At 42.3% G+C, this 23,395-nt stretch overlaps 1 protein-coding gene across 1 annotated transcript in view; it reads right to left on the bottom strand.

The window, feature by feature from the left end:
• The window catches only part of csmd3b (CUB and Sushi multiple domains 3b), a 318,096-nt gene that overhangs the window by 82,340 nt on the left and 212,361 nt on the right, over nucleotides 1-23,395 (bottom strand). The window contains exons 11-16 of the mRNA XM_047344329.1: nucleotides 16,757-16,860; nucleotides 14,900-15,012; nucleotides 5,146-5,328; nucleotides 4,525-4,851; nucleotides 2,177-2,371; nucleotides 262-400 (exon numbers count right to left, since the gene is read on the bottom strand). Of these exons, the coding sequence (XP_047200285.1) occupies nucleotides 262-400; nucleotides 2,177-2,371; nucleotides 4,525-4,851; nucleotides 5,146-5,328; nucleotides 14,900-15,012; nucleotides 16,757-16,860 (1,061 nt within the window). The remainder of the gene's footprint in view (nucleotides 1-261; nucleotides 401-2,176; nucleotides 2,372-4,524; nucleotides 4,852-5,145; nucleotides 5,329-14,899; nucleotides 15,013-16,756; nucleotides 16,861-23,395) is intronic.

Raw genomic sequence — 23,395 nt, 5'->3', positions numbered from 1 at the left:
GCAGTTCATAGCTCAGAGAACACATGTATATTATAAAAAAATAACCCACTCATCCTGATCAACAACAGTATTGATACAGCCAATGAAATTTAAGACATTATTATTATGCACATGCTAAATCCCCCATAAACTCAAGGTTTTGTAAACGGCTGCTTGTCAGAAGTACTCGGTGGTGATTCTGATCAATCCGCACACTCCTGCTCGTTCAAAGCTGCGAGTTGCCTTTTACAACATGCGGGATCAAAGAATTATGCCACCCACCTGTCAAATGAGATTTTGATGGAGCGTCCAGGCTCTGATTCAATCACCCACTCACAGCTGAGGGAGTCTTTGTAGTAACCAGGCCACCCAGGAGACAAAATCACTCCAGTCGGGGCTGAGAAGTGGCCTCCACATGGTGCTGGGGGAGAATGCGGGGGCAGAGAGAACACAAATACTGTATGAGAGACGATGAAATTTGATTTGTATCATCGAACGTCCAAGTCCAGGACTGGAGTTGGTTATTTTCATCGACAGCTGACAAGCAGATAACAACGAAAACGTCTTTTAGTGAGAAAATCTTTTTCCTGCAACAGTAAACAGGCCGAGCAGAATTCAGTAAAGCATGCTGGGATTTCACAATAAGTCCATGACTTTTGGATAGGAGTCCGACTTAGTTTACGCATTTAAATGTGTGATAAACCTACTTTTTCTGCCACATCGGAGGAATAACAACAAGATGGCAAACATGTTAACAAACTGTTGCCTATTTACACCATAAACTGTAAATAACGATGGACAAAGCGTCTTCAGTTCCTCGCACTATCCAGGAATAAAGCCTAAATATCCCAGAACGCTGCCATTTTGTGCGTTTAGAGTCTTTGTGGTAGCGAGTGGGGGATGGAGCTGTCAGTCTTTTTAGAGAACTTTTATAGAATGAAATAACTCATAAAACCAAACTGGGAGAAAGATATCCCCTGAACATACACCAGTGTGACAACAACAACTTAAAATGACATTAATCTGGTCCATGTCCGATTCACTAACTAGGAGGAGGCATTGTTTATCACCTAGGCTTCACTTTTTGGGAGCCGCCATGTCATATATCTTTATGGACAGCCTAAGATTTACACGTTGAGCAAATGTGGAGCAGCACCAGCATTAATTCACATGTTGACATATTTAAATCGGATATCTCGTCTCGTTCCTGCTCTGCTTTGGCGGCCGCCACCTCCTGAGGGAAGAAGCCGACTCTCGAGCTGCGAAGATGCTCCACTGTGTTCACCAGCTAGTTAACTAACCATCTGTGAGTGAAATGAACAAAGTTTCTCGCTGTAAAAGGAAAATAATTAGTGGAACTTTGCAAAAGCAGAGCCAGGCCAGAATTACTGTATGTGTGGATTTGTCACCACCACTAATATCTTCCACATTTTTCCATCCAAACGGTTTCAGACAGGAGTGAGCTGACGTGGATCTGGGGAACATGAAATGTCCTCGAGCAGAATTAACGTGGTTCTTTCTTTGTACTATCAACAGCTCCATCAAAAGACAGTGTTGGAAATAGTTGAAGTTAATTATACCTGCTGCTGGAGTTTCACCTGAAACACTCACACTTTTTTTGTTCTGTGCACTTTCATACACGACTTTGATTTGATTAGACGTTCCACTGTTTCCGCCTTAGTAAATGATTATACATTTACATGCTAATATAATTACTCTGATTGTATATGGATGATAAATTACAGTGTTAACAGTGTGAAATTGATATATTAAATAACTATGATTAAAATGGAGTGGTGTAGTGACTAATAGGCAGATTGACTTGTGGTTTCAGTTTCTTCTTTTATGAAATGCCATAATGACAATTATACCCAAATATAGCTGACATATTCACATCTATATGCCATTAAGTTCACATTTCTGTTACAGCTCATTTCAATCTCTACTCCCACACACTGTGCAAAAATGGTTTTATATTTTAAAACTTTACTACAGTCACAGTATCTGTAGCTGGATCTGTGGCGACGGTGATTTAATATTTATTTTTCAGTGTATTTAGGTTAAATGGCCACCTCTGTACTTTTTTCCCCTCTGCCAAGCTGGCAATAGATAATTTCCAGCCCCTGGGTCTTTAAGATGATGTCTTGGATGACATATTGTTCCTAAATTAAAATTTAATCAAATATTCAATATTTACCTTCACATTTCGGGATGGGCCCGCTCCACATGACTTTCCCTTTTTCCAGCTGACAGGTGATGGTCTCGGTTCCCTGGGTTTTGATAAAACCGTCCTCGCAGACCACGGAGATGGAGCTGCCCAGCTGGAAGCTGTCTCCGAAGCGACGAGCGTTGATAGGGATGCCAGGGTCCGGGCACTCGTTATGGCCAAACGCTGGGGTACACGGTTACAGGGAGACACAGATATAATGAGAAAGATGTCAGAGACTTATAGAAAAAGACGATGAGAACTCAACTTTACAGGCAATCACAGGCTCCATTTTGATAAGATGTCCAAGAGATGAATTCCTTCCATGTGACATTCAGTCCTGGCCATGAAAACTTTTACAATAATAATTATAATCTGTCTTTTCTGGATTCCTGCTTTGATTCCTGCTTTGTCTTTCTATGTTTTGGCTCATATGCACATTCAGCATGCTGACGGTAATACAGGGCCGTAGAGTCCAAGTTTAAAATGCTCATGTTTTACCAATTTAGCAATCTGGTGAGATAGAATGATTAGAAATGACTAACACTAGAGTGTTCTGGTGTCCGAATTGTTACAATGTACGCCACATAACCCACAGCGTCCATGGATCGATTGTGCATGTGTTAGCCCTTCAATTTCTCAACCTTGTTTCCTATCTACTACCTCTTCACAGTTGACTATCAAATAATAATCTTAAATAAATAAGCGAAGGCAGTAAGCTAAAAACTGTTTAGGAAATCTGATATACACGGAATGATAAATCACAGACACACTGTGGGGACAGAACAGCTTCTGCTATGGGAAATATGCCTGTTTGCCATCAAACCCACATTCAGCCGAGAAGATCAATATCAATTTCCATCTCTTGTTTGTCCGGTGTGGAGACGTGTTTAGCCTAAATTAGCTCAAAGACTGCTAGCGGGGGGCAAACGGTTCACCTGCATCAAAAATGAACAAATATACCTTCAAACAAATCCATTATTTACCGTACACGTTGTATCCTGTTGTCTAGCAAGCTCGCCATCAATACATCTAAGAGTCACCTGGGCTTTGATGGATTTTGCAGATGTTTGCGGGGCTGACAACTCTACTGAAGATGTGGATTTCTGAGATGCTAACTGCTCCCACATCCCTAACATCTTAGATTATATTATGACAGAGGTTAAAGACACAAGGTGCGATAGTTAAAAAAAAAGCTTTTGAAAAGTTAGCTCGGATAGTTCCGCTTACTTCAAGTTGTCTTGAGCAAGGCTGACGGCTCATTTACGCTCAACGTTTATTTGCAAACTTCTGTTCTTACTCTGCGTTCATTTCAATCTTTTTTTTTTACGAAATTGAAAAAATTAAGAAGTACCACTGTAAATTGTAGGGGGCAGTGTAGCCAATCATTCAAGCAAGTCAACCATAGGACATGAGGAAGTCATTTCAACAATGGCAGGGAGACCTTTTAAGTGCTATGGCTTTAGTCTCTTTCTCACGAGATATATTGCAGAGATGAAAATAATATCAGTTGTCTCATTTGACGAAAACAAACAAGCCAAAAAGTTCCCAAAAAAGTTTTCCTCCCTTGTCTTATTTCCTCTCTCGTCATATTTCCTCTTTGTTTAACACCTACACCTCTATTCTTAGCTGCTGTAACAGCTACATGACCCCACTTGAATCAATACAGCTTGTCTTTAGTCTCCTCCGAAACAAATCTTTGTCTGGTTGAAGCGGTCTGATCTAACTGTTAGAGCTGTGTAGAGCTTCTATCTAACATCCCAACATCAAATATACAGTATGTGATGGGGAGAATTGCAGTTGCACTATAAAGAGGTTGTTGTGAAGACAATTATGAGGATTAGAAAGAATCTGCTCCCCGCACATTGTAACACCTTCCATCAAAGTAGTTGTGATTGTTACAGATAAAGTTTCGACCACAGACTGGTTGCAGTATGGGTGGTTACGGAGTTTCAGGATAAAAAAACCCTCATATCCAATACAGGCACTTGGGGTCCCTGCTGAAACTCATGCATAAAATTCATTTACAGTAATTTGAGAAATGCTGCCTCGTAGCTTGAAAACAGAACAATTTCTCAGCCTCAGAGACGCCGGCATCATTCTGCTGCAAAGGGAAATAAATTTACAGCTAAATGATCCTTTTCCTGTTGTGACCACGAGTCAAACTTCAACTTGTAGGAAAAATGCTTGAAACTCAGATTTTGGTCCTACATAGCATATTGTTAATATCCTATTTCCACATCTCATCTTGTTTCGCAGCAGAGCAAATAAATGTGGCCATTTCTCTTCATTTAAAATGGAAAGAAGAACAGAATGAGATAAGAAAAAAAACGACATACTGCTGTAAGTGATATTAAATCCTCTTCCTGACATGGAGTGATCAGCCTGGAACTCCAGCCTCAGCGTGTTGGTGTTGGACGTCAGATGGGAAGGACTCTCGGCTCCGGAGAACCTCCCGATGACGACGGCATCGTTTGTCTCGCCGTCTTTCAGCGTCAGGGAATCGTAGGGGGCCTCCAGGTCAAAGTCATTAAAAGCCAAGTGGATTCTGGAACCCGGTTCTGATTGGATGAGCCAGATGCAGTTCATGTTGTTCCCGTAGCCTTCTGGGTAATCTGGGGAGAGGACGGTACCTGCGGGGGCTGTGAAGTTGGACATGCAGGGGACTGTGGGAGGAAGATAGAGAAACACAGAGAAGGAGAGATGGGGGGAAGGAGGGGGGGTAAGGATTCAGGCAATGGAAGAGAAAGAAATGCCGAATGAAAAATATTTCAGTTAAATATTCATTCTCCACAGCATCATCGGTCATCATCCGCTCCGGGCCTTAATAAACTCTGTACTGTCAACATAGTGATAGGTCAGACTGACTGTTGTCTACATCACAGCAGAGCTTACGCCATGCCCCCCCCCTCCTGCAGCCATATCCCTGTGTAACGCATCTCAGTGATTGCATTACTTACATATGCATATGGGGATGTTTGCCGACCACTGATTGTTGTCTTGGCAGGAGATGGTTCTCTCTCCGATCAGCTCGAAGCCAAACTGGCACTCAAATCTCAGGATTCCGCCATTTGAGAAGCTGTCGCCTTCCCTTATTCCATACAGAGGAGTCCCGGGGTCGCCGCAGCTCTCTTTGTCTATTTCTGCAAAGACACAGTGTTCACAGGGAACATCAACGACTGCGTGGACCTTGGAGACCGGAACAAATGACCTGAGATAACATGAGTCTTGACCCGACGCTCAGGTCTGTAAATGTCTCCGAATGATTGAAGGAAATGGAGGTAATGGACAAAAGTCAGTCAAGACAAACGTAAAGAACATAATGAAATCAATAAATCAATCAATCAATAAATCAATCAATCAATAAATCGATCGACCAACCAAACTGTATTTGTATAGCACCCTTCATACAGGTGAGTGCTGCTCAAAGTGGTGATGAATCAAAATACACATACACAATACTAATGCAGACAATGTGCAGTTTAAAAAAAGTACAATTAATAAATAAAGCATCTATACTCAAGTTTATAGTATGTATACCTGTCCACTTCAGAGCAGCCCCCTGTCTGATTGTCAACGTTGCTCTTCTGTTCATTTCATTTTGTACAGATCCAACTGAACCACCTTGCTTGAAGATGATTAGACTGAACGCTTCTACTTCTAAATGCTTATTACTGCTAAACCCAGAGCAAAATCTATATCCATCTCTTTTAGGATGCTCTGATTATAGGGTTGGACAGACCCATGTTTGATTCTACATTCTTGCATGAGGTATTTCTGTAAATACCCCCCCCCCTTTATTTCCCAAAGTCTTCCTCCCTTTTATTCCCCTGTTCTCTTCTCCTATTTTCAGTATTATTTACAGGAGTGGCCTGTGGCAGGAGGCACAGGTTTGTGCTTGTGTGGGTGTCTGAGCGTGTGTTTGTGATGTATTGCATTAATTTCCATCATGACATTGTCTTTATGAAGCCCACAGACCTGACCAATCACAGCCTGCCTAACGCACACACGCACACACGCACACACACACACACACACACACACACACACACACACACACACACACACACACACACACACACACACACACACACACACACATTGCAGAAGAATGGAGAACAAATTGCTTTGGAGAGAAAACAGGCGTACAGTCGGAAAACATTCCTATACTACTCTCACACACACGCTCAGTGGACACACACACACACACACACACACACACACACACACACACACACACACACACACACACACACACACACACACACACACACCCACCCACCCACCCACCCACACGTTAACAAGGCCACACAATCCCACATCTGCAGTCCGTCTCTCCTCAGCATCACACACACACACATATACACACATTTCTCGCACAGAGGCAAACACACACGTACACAAAGAATCCTGTTGTGTTTGTGACAACAAGGCTGACGCATTCACAAAGGAGCTTAGCCGTAAAATTTATGCATGCAAGTGTGTGTGTGTGTGTGTGTGTGTGTGTGTGTGAGAGTGGAACTTCAATATCATGTTTGAGATTGCACATTGAGCCTCACTCCGTTCTGTTTGGTAATATTCCATCATGCTCACATACCATTCTCCATGGAAATACATGGACACACACACATGCACACACACACACACACACACACACACACACACACACACACACACACACACACACACACACACACACACACACACACACACACGCACTTCTTGTAAAGATCTGGGAGAGTAAGGTAATAGATTTTGGGGCTATAATGAGTTTGGAGAGAAGAAAAAGCTTATGGGCTGTTTCTCTTTTGTGACCATTGTGAGATTGATTTTAGAGCCGGGTTGCTAATAGTGATCGAACGCCGAGTGTGTAGCTGTGGTGCTCGTGCATAGTCTAATACTTGTAATCTTCTATAAAAACTCTCCTGCATGTTTCGGCTCATGCTGTGTTTTATTTCCAATGTCCCCTTAGCGAAGCTGGCGAAACAAAAAACCAAGATGCATTAAACTCATTGAAACCACATGAAATAATAATGGCACCTTATAAAAACCACAGAAGAAGAGGAAGTCTATTATGCATGTTCCAGCAGGTTTTTCAGCGTGAGGAAGAAATGGGAACTTCACTCTGTCTAATTAGCTGGCGGCCATGTGACACCTCGACCTAAAGGGAGTGGCTCAAATTGACTCGCTCGCACTGCAGACATCAGCGCGGACAGCCTGCCGAATGAAAATGATCTAATTTATTACACTTGCTTTACTGACATTTTCCCCCTGCCTCTCTGGAGCCACTGAGGAGCTTTTGAGGATTGATTTCATAGGCAATGTTACAAGAAAGACAACAATTGTCTGTTCTCACTGTTCTCATTAAGACAAGCGACCTCTGCCCACTCGTCTTACTTAGAGTGCACAAAATGCTTTTTTAAAGTCAATGCTCAAACTCCAGAATACTTCCAACTTGATAAATTGGACTTTTCTAAGATCATAGATTATAATTGGGCTGTTTTCTCCGAGCGGGTGTACATCACTCCAGACCCCGGCCGTAAAAACACCCAGGCTCTGTCTCGTGACCTTGTGATTCCAGCGTAATCAGTGGATTTCAGGATGTGTCCGTCCTCACGAAGATTCTGGCAATCATCTGTGAGCACAAAGTACAGGCGAGGGAAAAGGACAGCCACGTCTCTGAGGCATTTTTTTCCGTCACTGCCACTTCTTGCCGTGCCACAAGAGAACAAATGGATAAAACAAGAAAGCAAGAAAAAACTTATCTAAAGGTTAAAGCCACATTTTTGTCAACCGTTCTCTTGTTTATAGTTAAAACAAAAGAGTCTAACCATCTCAACCATCTGGAGCTTCTTCTTGATGAGCCTCTCTAATGACTTCATGACCAATAAGGGGCCAAAAAAAACCCGACATCTCATACGTTTCTTCTAAGTACAACAAGGCTCCATCAGTCCTTGCTCGTTTAATCTATGTGAGGGAAAGGAAATTCCTTTGCTAGAATTTAAAATGACCAGAAACAGGACAATTCTTCAAACTGTAACTAGGTGTGTGTGATTTGAAATAGATGGAATATATGATGAAGTCCTAATGGGGGGGAACAATCCATTTTTTTAACAATGAATTTTGACTGAATGATGAGAGATATAGTATTTCAGAATCACTAACACTGGTGGCTACAAGAGAATATTACTGGAGTCAATAATTCATGACTAGAAAATGAAATGGTGTTTACAGTGCTGTGATTAAGTAAGGCCTGCCCTTCACAGGTTACCTTTGAAGCATGCACACACACATACACACACACGCACACGCACACGCACACACGCACGCACGCACGCACGCACGCACGCACGCACGCACACATGGACGCAAGCAAGCAACCCTAAAAGGCTTTGATTCACTAACCCAATAGGAAGGTTATTGACTGTAAAATTGAACCACATTTTCTGGTTATGTTGTGAATGAATATTTCATGACTTCATATTTCATGGTGTTTCAGTGGCTGTGAATGAAATGCAGTTTAGTGCTGTGTGATTAAGAGAGACCTGCTCTGTGTCTGGACTACAGCGCTGCAGGACGACTGTGATCCTCGGGGACCCGACACTAATTTTACAACAACGTTAAGACTGAGCAGGCGTCTGGTATCATTATTGCATGATGAAATATCTTCTACGCACATATGAGGTGTTTTTATTAAGGAGAGTTCATCATGGGATGTTTATAGATGTTTTATTGTTTGCAAATTAAGTTTGTTTTAGTGCCTCATGTGGCATCTGTCCTCGACTGGCTTTCTCTCTAATTCACGATACCGTTTATAAATGTGAACAAAACGTGAGCTCCTCATAAGTGAAGCCAAGTCATCTTGATCGCCCCCTGGTGGCTGGCTGCATGAACCATAAACCCCACCTCCTCCATGTTAGTGGATGGATATGGCTTAAATTAAAAGGTCAAAGTACATTTTAAATATTTTGTCTAAGGTTTTTGTCATAGTTGTAGTTGTTATTCGTTTATTTTTATGAATGTCTAGGATTTGAACAAATGATGTAGATGGCTTCATACATTTTGTTTAGATGTCAGCAGCAGGAAATTATTTTCCATCTCTAATCCAATCTACCATTCAACACTTATTTTCAAAGATAGACACGCTTGCAATTACACACAGAAACGTAGATGTAGAAGGGCTTTGAGATATAAAGTAAACACACAACAACACCACATTCTCTCTATACCTTTCAGCGCGCGCACACACACACACACACACACACACACACACACACACACACACACACACACACACACACACACACACACACACACACACACGCTACAGCCTCACAAAACCAGGAGTCAAGTGTGTTGTAAAAATCCACCTTGACATCCTTCCCCTCCTATAAAATACATCACATATTAAAAACCATAAAAAACAGATGAAAAATCCTGAAAGAGCCGACATGATGACTGGGTGATGGAAGAGAAGAGAAGAGGAGAGGAGAGAGGAGAGGAGAGGAGAGGAGAGGAGAGGAGAGGAGAGGGAGAGGAGAGGAGAGGAGAGGAGAGAAGCTATACCAACATACAGTATACTTTTCCTCCTCCTAAGAAAATACTGTTATATAATTTGCTTGTGTTGGCAGCAGAGTTAACTCATGGCACACTTTGCGATAATTCCAGTAATATGTGGCACACGTGGAGTAAAAGCCCTTTGTCATGAGATTAACATGTGTGCCATCCATCCCCCCCCTTGACAACCGGCTGTGAAGCAGCATCTTGACGTGTGTGCAGCACTTTGTAGTTTCCCAGCACAGCGTTACGTAACAGAGAATGATGGGACGAGGCTGTGAATGATGCACAAAAAGCAGGAGCTCAAGGTAATGACTCATCGTCAGAAAGGGAAGTCTCAAAATCGTCACTCACACATGCTTCAGGGGAAAACGGAGGAGAGGTGACGCAAACATTTGGATTTATAATCCGACGTGTTGCATCTTTTATGGTTAGAATATTGGAAAACACTCCTGGAAGTAATTATTCACACCGCGGTATATCTGGCAGACAGACTTTAAATAAATAGTGGTAGTATAATATTTTATCAAACACTAACTCTTGTATATTTAAGGGATTCCATTAGTTATTTATGAATGGTTTGATGGCGATTGTGTTGCTCAAAGCTCCCGTCTCACATCGCATTAGACACATCTAACACCACAGTGCACCTGACACTTCCATCACACTGACGTACAGGTGTCCACCGTCTCACACGCACGCGGCCAGAAATACGACTTTGGTGACTAAAGGCGGACTGAGGGCACCGAGCACCTGTGCCTGTTGCAATTGGCAGGAATCAGCTGCTGCTCTTAAGTGGAGCAGAAGGTTTTACCCTGTGTGGAGGGATGAATTCTGCATCAATCCAAATGGCAGCTGCTGTGTTTAAATTATAGAAACGCCACGGTGGTGCTCTGAAAATCCTGCTCTTGAAAAAAAGCTGGAAAGTAAGATGAGCCGGTGGTTGGAAGCTGAGGTCACACAGCCTGAGCAGACGTGGGGGAAGAGGAAGTGACACGGGTCGGCACTGCTAACCGCAGAATACCTTCTCTCTGATTCAGAACATGTTTGGTAGAGTTAATGATATATTCGCTGGAGTAAAATCCATCACTAGGTGAAAGATCTAATTGAAAGCTGTTAGGGCCCCTCAGCGATTTCAAAAATAAAATTCAGAATATTTCTTGTGTCTGGTCTGTGTAGTTTGTCACCAACTATTGACAATGAATGTTGAATATGTTCTGGATTCAAAACTGACACACAGAAAAAAATCTAACATGTTATAGTGTCATTATTACCGTCTAAAAGTATAAAAACAACACTTAAGTGAATTAGAATGAATACATAACCGATTCCTCATTAATATCCTCAGATACTCATTTCAACCGTTTCTCTTCTTAAACCGACCGAAACCCGATTTGAAGTCACATGTATTCTGTAAAATCTATATCCTGAAACACCTTGACACGCATTCATGTATAAAACACCCAATATATTTTTTTCATTTCCTAGAAAATAAAAGTAAACAACTGAAATGCTGTTTTATTGTTGTGTTGCTCAAACCATAAAGGAAATTTAAAGCGGATACACTTGGAAAGTACACAGGTGTTGTTAAACTCCACAATCACACATTAACATATAGACACGTAAACATTATGTGCTACGACCCTCGATAACAACCTCTTTATGGGTCGTGCAGACTGAAATACAAGCTTATGTTAAATTATTCATAGAGTCGACAAAAACTTTTGTTTAAACGACGGCTGTAATGTTAAAGTGCTCTTAACTCTATAACTGTTAAACGCCATGGTTCAGTTGGTAGTGTGTGTGTGTGTGTGTGTGTGTGTGTGTGTGTGTGTGTGTGTGTGTGTGTGTGTGTGTGTGTGTGTGTGTGTGTCTATCTATAGTTATGAGGGACAATTTTGGTCCAATACCATCATTAAGACCTGGTTTTGGGGTTAGGGTTAGATTTAGCTTAGGGTTAGGCTCAGGTCATTTTGTTGTGTTGGTTAAGGATATGGTTAGGGTTAGGGTTATGGAATGCTATGGAATGCATTCTGTCAATGAGTGTCCTCACAACTATAGAGAGACAAGTGCAGGGTTAGGGTGTGTGTGTGTGTGTGTGTGTGTGTGTGTGTGTGCGTGTGGGAGGCTTTGTCTTGCAACGGGGAAGAGGAGTCAAAGTGTTGCCAGGTTAGTGACCTTGGCTTTAATAAAAGATGAATGGTGACAAGAAAAAAGGAGTGGGACACAGAGATGGAGAGAGGGAGAGATACGGAGAGAGAGAGAGAGAAAGAGAGGAGGATCAAAAGAAAGCAACAAAGAGCGAGGTGGACGGTGAATAAGCCCAAAGAAGAAAGAGGGAAGCAGGACTGGCCGGCTGCAGGAGATGAGAGGACGTGAGAGAAGATGGGTGACAGAGGGAAAAGGGGAGAGAATGGAATGAGCACCGAAGACCAAGGTGACGGAGAAAATGCTGTGATTTTAGAAAGAAGACAAGAGAGAGAGATGGAGAGAGAGAGAGAGAGAGAGAGAATTGGGGATGTAGAGATGACTAATGAGGAAAAATGGGACGGATAGAGAGACAAACACAAAGAGAAGGGAAGAGAGGGAGCATGTGAGGAGAGGAAAAGGTGAGTGACTTGATGGTGGAGCTTCGCTGGCTCACTGACGGAGGACCTGTCACACACACACACACACACACACACACACACACACACACACACACACACACACACACACACACACACACACACACACACACACACGCAAGTAGCACATCTGTGACTTTGCAGTAACACTCGAGTTACTAATAATGCTTATATTTCCTAGCCAAGGTCTATAGGATGTAGTTTTAGGAATATACACACACAATGGAAAACACACATACATCTCACACAGCCACCCACTGATACCCCCTCACCCCTCTTATAGTAAATCTTGTGGAGCCAACACTCTGAGACAAACACATTCATCTCGCACCGAGTATCGATAGAACTTCTCAGGTTGTTGTGGTTTGAGTGAGAAAGTCACATTTATAGATATAAACTCCATCCAGTCCGTTGAGCACCTACAAATAAAATAAAATAAAACTGGCATTTGATTATCCTCACTGGGATAAATACAGTTTAAATGTTTTCTCGATTGTTAAACTATGGGAATGCGAGCGCTGCACTCCATCATGCACGTGCAACCCGAGCATTATTATAAGCATGGATGCATTTAAATGGCGGCACTCTCCATTCATTTTTCTATTGATCCCTATGGGGAAATTACTCAGAGGAAATGAACAGGGATTTTGTGGAGCCCCTTAGCAGATGCCGTTTATGATTTCAAGTTGGCGTGACTCCTTTTTTAAACATGCAGATCTGTGGCGGCTCGAATGAATAAAATCAACGACACATCTCATCTGTATTGGGAGAAGATCTTTGAGAAAGACGATATTGTCATATTTGGTTGATTTGTAGTTCAAAGCTTCTGTGCTCTACAGAATCTTTAAAGTGTATAAAATACTGCAGTACTGGAAAATACATGTACCTTCAATTTAATTTGACTTTGTCTTCTTTTAATCACCATTTTGTGTTCGTTCGTTTTAACCTCACATTGACACTCAAAGGGAAATAAAAGGAGAAGAAAACATATCAAAACAATGAGTCATTGTCCCTCCTCTCCTGTAACTTGAGGCCTTGTCTTTATGACGATAAAGCAGCAAATTATTAAACTGGAACGAGGCACGCAAAGTTCATCTGTGCAGCAAAGCTCAGTGTTTCAGGGGAAATTTAATTCATACTACATCTATCAAACAGGGAACTTTGGAAATGTTTTTTTTAAACATAGCAGGACGTGATTCAACTGTGAAGAAACTGACTCGTGATATTTAGATAAATGTCGTTTGTATTTTTTGAAACAAAGAGAGTGAAGAGTTTTGGGATGATTTGATGGGAGGACTCTTTAATCTGGGAAACCCCTGAACCGAGCTTCTACATTACTACAACCTAAGCCTCGAAAGGATTTATTGATGGTCCAGTGAATTCAGATTCAAAATGCCAACGACTGTAGGACAAAAAAACAATGCGTTCGCTGGACAGACCACAAGTCGTCTTTGCAGAACAATGACACATTGCATTTTCCTTTCATTTCCTTAGATTTCCCTGGAGTCACTCACTTCAGAGTTCATTGTTAAGCAGCCAAACTTTCCCGGCGAACCAAGACAGGATGGAATGGGACCACAGGCAAGGAACAAAAACTTTTCTCCTGATGGTTTTGTTTTGTCTCGGTGAAAGTAGTGAAAGGTTTATTGTGTTGTGTAAAATTCGAATTGCAGTCGGGGATTTAAGGTAGTAATTTAACTTAAGCAGGGATATCTAAAGTTGTTAAATTAAACACCAATTTCCTGTCCACACATATTTGGATATTTTGCAAAACAAAAACAAACTTGTTCCTCTGTGCTTGAACCTCTAGTCCACACTAAGGATATATTTGCAAATGCCTTCCAAACTTCAGATTTTTTTTAAGTTTTGCTTCCATGTATCCATATGCATGTAAACTGGAGCGTTTGGGGTAATGATGATGTCACAGCTTACTTTGTGCACGATGGCGGTTTCTCTCGTTTGGATGTTAGGATGAATTACAAGTTTGCAGCTAAATTGAGCATTTCTGAACAGCATTACCACCATTCACCAGCGTCTGCCTCGCCAAATATTACCTGAACCACAGTGTTCTTCTGTGGTATCTGACGGCTTGTTAATGTAAACTCCTACTGGCCTGACATGGTTGTTCAGGCGTTTGGAAATATCCGTTCAAACACAGTAGTTCAACTGCAGTGGTGTCAACATGGTCTGAGCAATTACTTCTTTTGCAGTCACACAAGAAAGTTCTTTTGGTCACTGTGGATTCTAACACTAAAGGTCCTTCCAGGCTACAGGGTGGAAAATGGAGGAGGATAATTGGTCCACAAACAGGACATGATGATGTTTACTGTGTGAAAGAGATCTCCACAGACCTATTGTAGATCCAAACACTGACTCATTGATGCTTCCATAATAAACAAATTGGCTTGATAGGACCAGCGCTCCGGCCGATCGCCAAGTTAAAGTTCAAACTACAGCTGCTAAACTGTTCCAATCATTCTTTTACATATTTCCTTTCATTTCATTGTCTCTCATTTCCCACGTTACTTACCTTTATAGTTGATCTTAAATCCTATCGATCCAACGCTCTCATCTGACTGTAGGTGGAGCCACATCTGGTGGGTCAGGCTGACGATCAAGTCGGGGACAAAGCTGCCCGAGAGGCTGAAACGCAGAAATGCAAAACCATTGTCATTTTAATCTATGCAGTCGAAGCCTTAATTCTTAAGTGCAGCTCTGAGTGTGAACAAATTGCCGGAGCATACGAGAGCTGAGGATGAAACGGGACCTGTGTGCTTTGGGGTTTCGAGTCTCTTGCTATCTCTTACTCCTTCTCACAGACACAAACCTAAAAAAAAACGCTTGCATACATATGTCACCCACACTTACCAGCATATGCAGAACATCCAGACTGAGAGTATGCAGTGTACTTTATTTAAGTGAGAGATATGTTTTTGTATCTGGAGGGAACGGGGAAGGAAGCTCGGAGAGAATGAAAGAAGTCAAGCGAGGAGGAGGGTTTATACGCGTTGAGCTCGGAAACATTAATAGAAAATGGAGGTGGATGAATCGGCTCCGAAAATGAAACGGCACAGGATCCATAGTAGGGCAGTGGTTTCTGTATCGAAGTACGACGCCGAAGAAATAATAGTTATCTGCAAAATATGAAGCAATATCACTGCAAAAATATGGAGGATATATGGAATTCCACCTACGACAAAACAATTAGTTCCTGAAACTTTGCACGTAGTCACACCAGTATGATGAATCCATAAATGTATGTCTTCATTTAAATGTTCTTGTTTACATGTTCTTGTTTTCTAATGGATAAAAAAAAGTTACACATAACCAGGACTAAGGATGCAAACAGTTGTTAAAATGAAAATAAAGAAATGACTCACGTAGGATTGAATAAGAAAGTCACAGACAGACATTGTAAAACAAACACTGTGAGAAACCACTGGGCAGAGAAATAACATTGAGAAGTTCCTGACCCTTTTCACAAATGCAAATTGGTCTGACATTGCGAGGCTAGCGTCCCGCCTCGACGCGGAACAAACGAAATTCGTCTGGTTATTTTAAAAGGCTCCACATCTGTTACTCTTCTGGCACGGCTGAGATTTTTTAACCCCCGGGTTCATGTCATCTTTTTCAATGGAGAAAAACCCCACGATGCAATGCTGTTTTAAAATCTCACCAGTTGTATGAAGAAAGATGGATAATTGTATTCATTGTAGCAGCTGACGGTTTGAAATGAAAATGGGCAAAGTTAGGTTTTACTTTGACGAGTTAGACTTTACACTTTCAACACTGCTGCTTTCTGAAGTCGGCCGGTCGATATGGAAACACTATCAATGTGTCTGCTTCATAAAATCACTGAAATAAATTCAGTTACAGAAACACGTTCTCTGGAGGTTATTACATTCATCTTTTCAGGAGTTTATCTCACAACATCGCTTTGTTGGTGGATGTTACGACAACAGAGCCTGAGCTGCTGCATGTAGCTCCTTATAGCTCTGAGAAGACAAATGGACTTATGATGAAGGATTTTCAAAGAAGGCAGGAAGTTGCGAGTGCTTTTAGTTATCCAACACTTTTAATTTCCTTTTTTTAAATTAAATAATTAATGTTAAAATAGCAAAGATGTTTATTTTCTTCTGGAAATTAGTTTTCAACATATTTTTCTGAACAGTTTTACAACATGACTTTTAGATAACACCAACGTCATGCAGAGAAATATGATCCCATGTGGGATTTATGAATGTTGTTTTTGTCTGAGGTTTTTCTAATCTGATTTACATTCAAGTCCTTCTACTCTGAGATGCTTGATCCGGACAAGAATAAACTCCATGAAGAAACTTTCCACTGGAGCTAACTTGCAGTACGTAAAGGAGACAGGAATACTTACACTTGCAGTATAGCTGTAGGATCTCCCACCTCTCCTCCGTCTCCTATAGTCAGAGTATCGTAGGCTATCTCCATGTCAAACTCTTCAAAATTGATCTGGATCACCTTTAGTTCATAAACAGAAAACACATACGTGTTAGTTTGAAGCCGCTGTCAATAACGATCCACAACATGGAGTACAGATTTACAGAAATAATGACTTTTTTGTTTCTTTGGCTAAAAAAAGGAAGAAAGCAATAAAAACATGGCAATTAAGAGATGCAGGCTTGGGGAAAAAATAAATTAGCAATGACATGAATAATGTTAAAATGCTATCTTTCAAATGAAATTGCCCTCCGCTGACCTCAATCACAGCCAACATGTGCTTCATAGCTGTTTTTTATGTCGAGACTTTCACCTCTGACCGTATCATTGACGCATTATTCTATATCAATTACAGGAGACCAAAGGTCTGGTATATTAATTAGAATTTGAAATCATTAATGCATCACACAATGCGGTGTGACTTTATTAATCAAAGCATAAGGAACAGGGAGGAGATGAGCAGCACCTCCTGCTCTGCTCGGGAAGCGGCGAGAAGTCGGCACGCGGCTCAAAACTCACATCAGGAATCACTAAACCAACACTTTCTGTTTCATCTGAGACCAGAGAGAAACACATTTGGCAGAGGAGAAGAGGGAAAAGCGGAAATGAGAGGGGGAGAAAGGAGGGATAAGGGGAGTAGTAAGAGAGCAGGAAAGAAGATGAAGGCAGATGGAAGAAGGGAGGAGAGAGGAGGAGGAGGCAACAGAGAGGAGTGAGGGGCAATATTGAATCTTAGAATGTTTCGAACTGGAATTCTGATTTGACTGAAACCCTCCCTCTCCCTGTGCTCCCTCCTCTTCCTCCTAAATTGTGAGACATTTTCAGATTTCTAGATTCTAAGTTGTGCTGGAGGACTTCAGATAATCCTAATGGCCCCGGCACTCTGCTGTGTTTATAGCCTGCATGTCAATATCCTCTTATTTCTGAGGATATTGATCCAGCTTTAGTCAGACATCATGATTCTTCCTTCACTGTCTGCTACCTGAACACTCCGGGACATGACACCACTTGTGTGCATGCTGAAGTGTAAACTCACTATGACCTTATTCACTGAATCTATGATGAGAGATGAGATGAAAAACAGACAACACAAAAAACAGCTGCCATGCTTTCTCCTTCACCTGCTGCTTGAAACAACGTTGTGTAACGATCTTTTAAAAAAAAGGAAAAATGTCTCTTTCATTCCCACTCCCTGCCCGAAAAAACACGGTTCTTGCACTATGTAACTTTAATGAGTGGCAACAATCTCCCATGAGACGTACGTAACCGAATGATAGTCAGAGGCTAAACTGCCAGAATCAGACCCAGCAAGTTCAAGAGCAATGTCAAAGTGTAGATAAGGAAAATTCATTGCAAAAAAAGTCTTCAGCTCCAAAATTCGGAGCCAAAAAAACGCTTAACAACGACACACTTTCGGTTCGGGAGGCCATGCGGAACGTACATCCCTCGACCGTGTTTCTGCTAAGTGAGTATTGGACCATTGGCACCTGGAGTGATCGATAGCCTTTGGTTTCTGTACATTACCAAATACCACTTGTGGCTGCAGAGGGCGCTGTTGCTCAGTGAAGGTTAGTGTCAAAGCTAGGGTTTGTATCATAAGGTAGGCAGGTTGGTGAGACCTGCGGGGCCACAAATACCAGCTTTATTTATATATTTTCCCACAAAACTGTATTTATTGCTATAGGCTATCAGGACGCGATGATAATTTCAACAAAATATGATAAAAAAGTGTGTCAGAGACAAATTACCAACCCGACCTTTAAGCTTGTTGTGTGTTTTAACGGTTCCATTGTTGTCAGCGTTCCCTGATTTGCTTTTGTTCATGAAGTTAACTTTTATTTCTTTCCCGTGTAGGAGCAACATCGGCTCTGGTGGCCGCAGAGGCAGACTAACCCTTTAAATAACTCTACATTAGTTAAGCAACATGTAAAGAGCCGGCACCGTCATCCCCTGTGACCGGGAAGGGGTTAAACTGGCCGCTTCAGAGATGAAGCAGTGATCTGCCTCTTACTCACAATGCTGACTTGGCCTTATCGGCATGTAAGGCAGCAGATTGGATTAAAGCATTACCTACAGACCTGATAAACTCTCAGTGGCAAGCACACACACGCACACCGGCACTCGGGCACACGCAGGGAAACACACCCACACAGACAGGCACGGCTTGATGGAGATTAATGTGTCTATTTCTGTGATTACATAGTCACCATTTTCACATTTATCTTATTATTCCTTTGAGCCCGATGCAGGCTTTCAATAGGACTGCACGTCTGTCAGTAAATAGTGTACACCGGTGTGTGTGATGGCTGTTTTTAACAAATACCGTGTCATCAAAAAGCAAACTCAGATGTTCAGGAAAGATTTTTCGTTATCACATAACGTTGTTTGATTGAAGAGCGTCTTTCATTCTTTCGTGGTAGCAACATTTTCCTAAATATATGTTTCCAAAGCTCACGTCCGTAGCTATCTCGGTGCGGGAGGGAATTCCGCAGCTACAGCAAATAATGCATAAACTCAGAGAACAGATTATCTTCTAAATAGCAGAATTCACGCGCTCTGGGTTTAAAATGCTGGTTTCTGTGGGGATTTAGCCTCACGGGTGATGTTTCTAATAAAGCACCAGTAGAGAAGATGCTGCCTGTTGATGGAAACATCTTTAAAAGTGAAGTTAGTTGACCCATTATCTGAATGTAGCCTTTGGAGTTATCAATATGGACATATGTTCAGGTATATATAGCTGTGTCAATTTTAATTTGCATTTACTGAATACGTTTCAACAATGCTTTACTAGAGGAAAATATTCCAAGGTTTATATTAAGCCACAGTGGTGAGTGACTGCTCTACCACAGTTACCATCCATCTGGGTCTGAAAAGAGAAATTTAGCCTTTTCTAGAAGCTTAAACTCTATTTTTCGCTTTAATTCGAACAGGCAGTGGGATGCGGTAACTCAGCTGTGATTTAAAAAAGAAAAATGAGCCTTGGAAAAACCGGTTGAGGGGAAATGAAGGCATCAAAAGATTCTAATATAATGGAAGCAGAACGGTTATTGAGGAAGCAGCAGGTGATGTAAAACGCGGAGAAGTAATGGCTGTCAGTGGGTTGGTTAGCCGACCAATCCGGGCCACTCTGGTTGTTTGGCAGGAAACAGACCAGCCCTGTTTGACCAGGCAGTTTATAAAGACAGAGAGGGTCTGTGTGATGGAAACCAGGTCCAGTACACTTCCTTTACATAACACCCTAATGCCACGTCAGCACTGTTCACACAGCATTAAACACAGCTAGGACATGGCTGCATTACACTGAGCTCATGCATGTGTGTGTGTGTGTGTGTGTGTGTGTGTGTGTGTGTGTGTGTGTGTGTGTGTGTGTGTGTGTGTGTGTGTGTGTGTGTGTGTGTGTAAATGTGAACGCTGCACACTAGTTTTGAAACTCATTACAAACAATATGTGGGTTAGTGTGTATGTGTGTATTCTTTAACTCTTTTTGTGTATTGCATGCATGCTTGTGTGTGTGTATAGTTGGGTGTGTGTGTGTGTGTGTGTGTGTGTGTGTGTGTGTGTGTGTGTGTGTGTGTGTGTGTGTGTGTGTGTGATAGATGAAACCGAACACTCTACATATTTCTCCTCTCCTCTAATTGGTTGGTGTTCATGCACACATCAATCTCCCTCCCTCTCTCTCTCTCTCTCTCTCTCTCTCTCTCTCTCTCTCTCTCTCTCTCCCCCTATACATCCTGCATCGCTCCATCTTTCTCTCCCTCTCGCTGTCACCCTTCGTTTCTCTCTTTCTAATTGGCTGCTGCGTTCCTTCCTTCCATCCATCTATGGCTTCTAGCCAATGAGGCGACAGAATTGGATTTCTGCTTGATAAAAGACTTCCTTTAGGTTGTCGCGGGGACAGGGAGGTGGGGGGGAGGCTCCTCCCTGCCCATACTCTCATACGATCGAGGGACGGCTTGCGGATACGGTGGCTGTAGGAATATGTGAAACACCTGGTGGTGGTGATGTAAAGTGGCCACAGACAGGCATGGGGAATAACAGATCGTCTGTGACAGCATCACAGTCAACCCTCTTGCCACTTGCTCACTCTCCTCGAACATGCTCCCGCCCTGGCTGTGTGAAGAGCCGGGCGTCAGCTGATGAAGACTGATGGCTCGAGTCTGTTGCAACTTAGTGTTTTTCTCCTTACTTGTGTTTCATTGAGCTGAATCCACCAGACGCCTCCTTTTTAGACACCGACTCTGAACGGCAACCTGTGGGAAAGGCTATATGCATGACTCTTACTGTTGCTATGCAACTACTTCGCCGAAAAATGCATCTGAATCCCATTCCTCTTTTGCACAATGCTTAATATTTTTTAACCTGAGCCGTAAAGAAAGTGCTACGCTGTTCATCCTGTCAGGAAGATGCAGAAGCTCACCATTTCACTGACGGCGAAGGGGGGAAAACAGCCAGAAAAAGAAGCCTGCGCAGTGATTTTCTTGGTCTTGTGATTTCTGCCTTGTGGCTTCAGTGTGTACATCAGATTTTTCCTGGCCTGCAGGGTATCACTTAATTCAATGCATGCAAATTAGTGCAAAGGAATCAAAAAAACAAAGTGTAACTTTCCTTTCTCTCTGAATGCTATTGTATTGCACTGCCTCTGTGCTCGTCACAGTGGTTTTAACTAAATGTGCAGTATGGCACCACTGCAGTACTCTCTGTCTTCTGCAAATGTGTATAAAGTGATGGCAAGCTTGTTCGTTTTCAATTTATATAACAGGGCATTTTAGATATGCTAATGTGTACTTGACTATAGCTAAACACATATAGTAGAAATGAAGTGGCCATTAAGAGAAGAGAAGAGAAGAGAAGAGAAGAGAAGAGAAGAGAAGAGAAGAGAAGAGAAGAGAGGAGTCCAGTAATGACCCTCCTGTCCTGCCATCCCCAAGGTTAAATGAAAACAGGACAAAATGAATTGGCACTAAAGGCTCATTCTGCCAAAAGCAAATGAAGCAATAACATCACAGAGCAACAGAACCCCATTAACACTTAACCTGAGAGGGAAGGAGCACGAGGAGGGGCAGAGGGAGGAGAAGAAGGATGGAGTGAATGAGGCAGTGACAGTAATAGACAAAGAGAAGAGAGGCTAAGGAATAGAGAGCCAGTATCTCTTTACTCTCAGAGTATGAGCTGGAGATGGTGAGAAATGTAGAATATGTATTAGGAAGGGTGCGATGGAGAGAGTGTGAAACAGTAAAAAACTGATTATTCTCCCCCCTCGAGTGTCCTCCTCCTCCTCCTCCTCCTCCTCCTCCTCCTCCTCTCTGTATTCTCTATTTTTTTGGGGCTGAACTCTTTAACGAAGAATCTGGGTAATTCTGCGGACAGAGCCTCTGGGGTCGAGCGAGGGAGGAGGGCCTGGGTGGTGTGAAATGAAAAGAAGAGAAAGAGAAGGATGAGACAGGAGGAATGAGAGAAAGGGGCAGAGGATGAAATAGTGAGAGACGTGCACAAGCAATGAAAAAAAAGAACGAGCCGTTCCGCTGGTGGGAGAGGGAGAGGATCATGTGGGAATATTCTCTTAGCCTGAATGTAATGTTGCACCATCGCGTTATCCCCCGTTCTTCCCCCTCCGACTCTCCCTCTCTCTTTTTACAGGCACCAGCGTGTGTTTGTCCATGTTGTTACCTCCTCTTCTCAGGGGCTCAACTGACCACTCACCTGCCGGCTAAACTGCCCCCTCATTCCCTAATCAGCCTCCTAATAGAGGACAGCTTTCTACTGCCAGCGCTCCCGTTCTGTTCGAGCCGCGCTCCCCCCCGTTACCTGTTGTTTACCTGCCAGTTCCCCCACTGTGGATTTCCCTCCGCCACCTGCCCAACATCAGCCTGCTTCTGAACCTAGTAAATTGCCTTTTACTCCTGTAGATGCATCTGAGGATCAGAAAATTTCCAACTGAACCATAAGAGAATGTGAATTCCGAAACCAACATGAGCATCCGACCACTGAAATGTCTCTAACTGTGTCCAAATCCTGTACCGGAAGGTGAACAATGTACATTTAAACCAATATTTTGTTCAATAAAAACGTTTGTAATTGTTGTTTCTCTTTTTTAATTACCTCTGACCAAGAAAGTAATTTTTTCGTCCATTTGTTTGTTGTGGGTTTGTTTGAAGGACAGGGCGCTTTTCACCATTTTCACCATTTTCATAGGAAATAATTAATGGATCTGTGCACATGGCACATTTAAGGAACTGATATTAATGAGTGTGTGAACTCTAGTGCAGCTTGAAAATGTAATTTAAGGGGACTGTTGGGCCTTGGTAGAACTGTGCCTTCTAGTTGGTTGGTTTATTTTCTAGCATGATTATGCAAAAACTACAAAACCGATTTCCACCAAACTTGGTGGAGAGCTGGCGCCTTGATCTGGGATGAGCCCTTCATTCTTTGGCGTGGAAGCAGATTAGGAGGAGGATCTAGGAATACTTTTTTCACTTTTCACACGATCATGCGTAGGATTGTTCAGCTTTGGCAGAGATATGCCCCCTACTGAGTGCCGGGTATCTACTGGACTGTA

This window comes from Hippoglossus stenolepis, chromosome 17, assembly GCF_022539355.2.
Source record: "Hippoglossus stenolepis isolate QCI-W04-F060 chromosome 17, HSTE1.2, whole genome shotgun sequence".
Classification (NCBI taxonomy): domain Eukaryota; kingdom Metazoa; phylum Chordata; class Actinopteri; order Pleuronectiformes; family Pleuronectidae; genus Hippoglossus; species Hippoglossus stenolepis.
The sequence above is the reverse complement of the archived record's forward strand: the minus strand, read 5'-3'. Positions and strand labels throughout refer to the sequence as shown.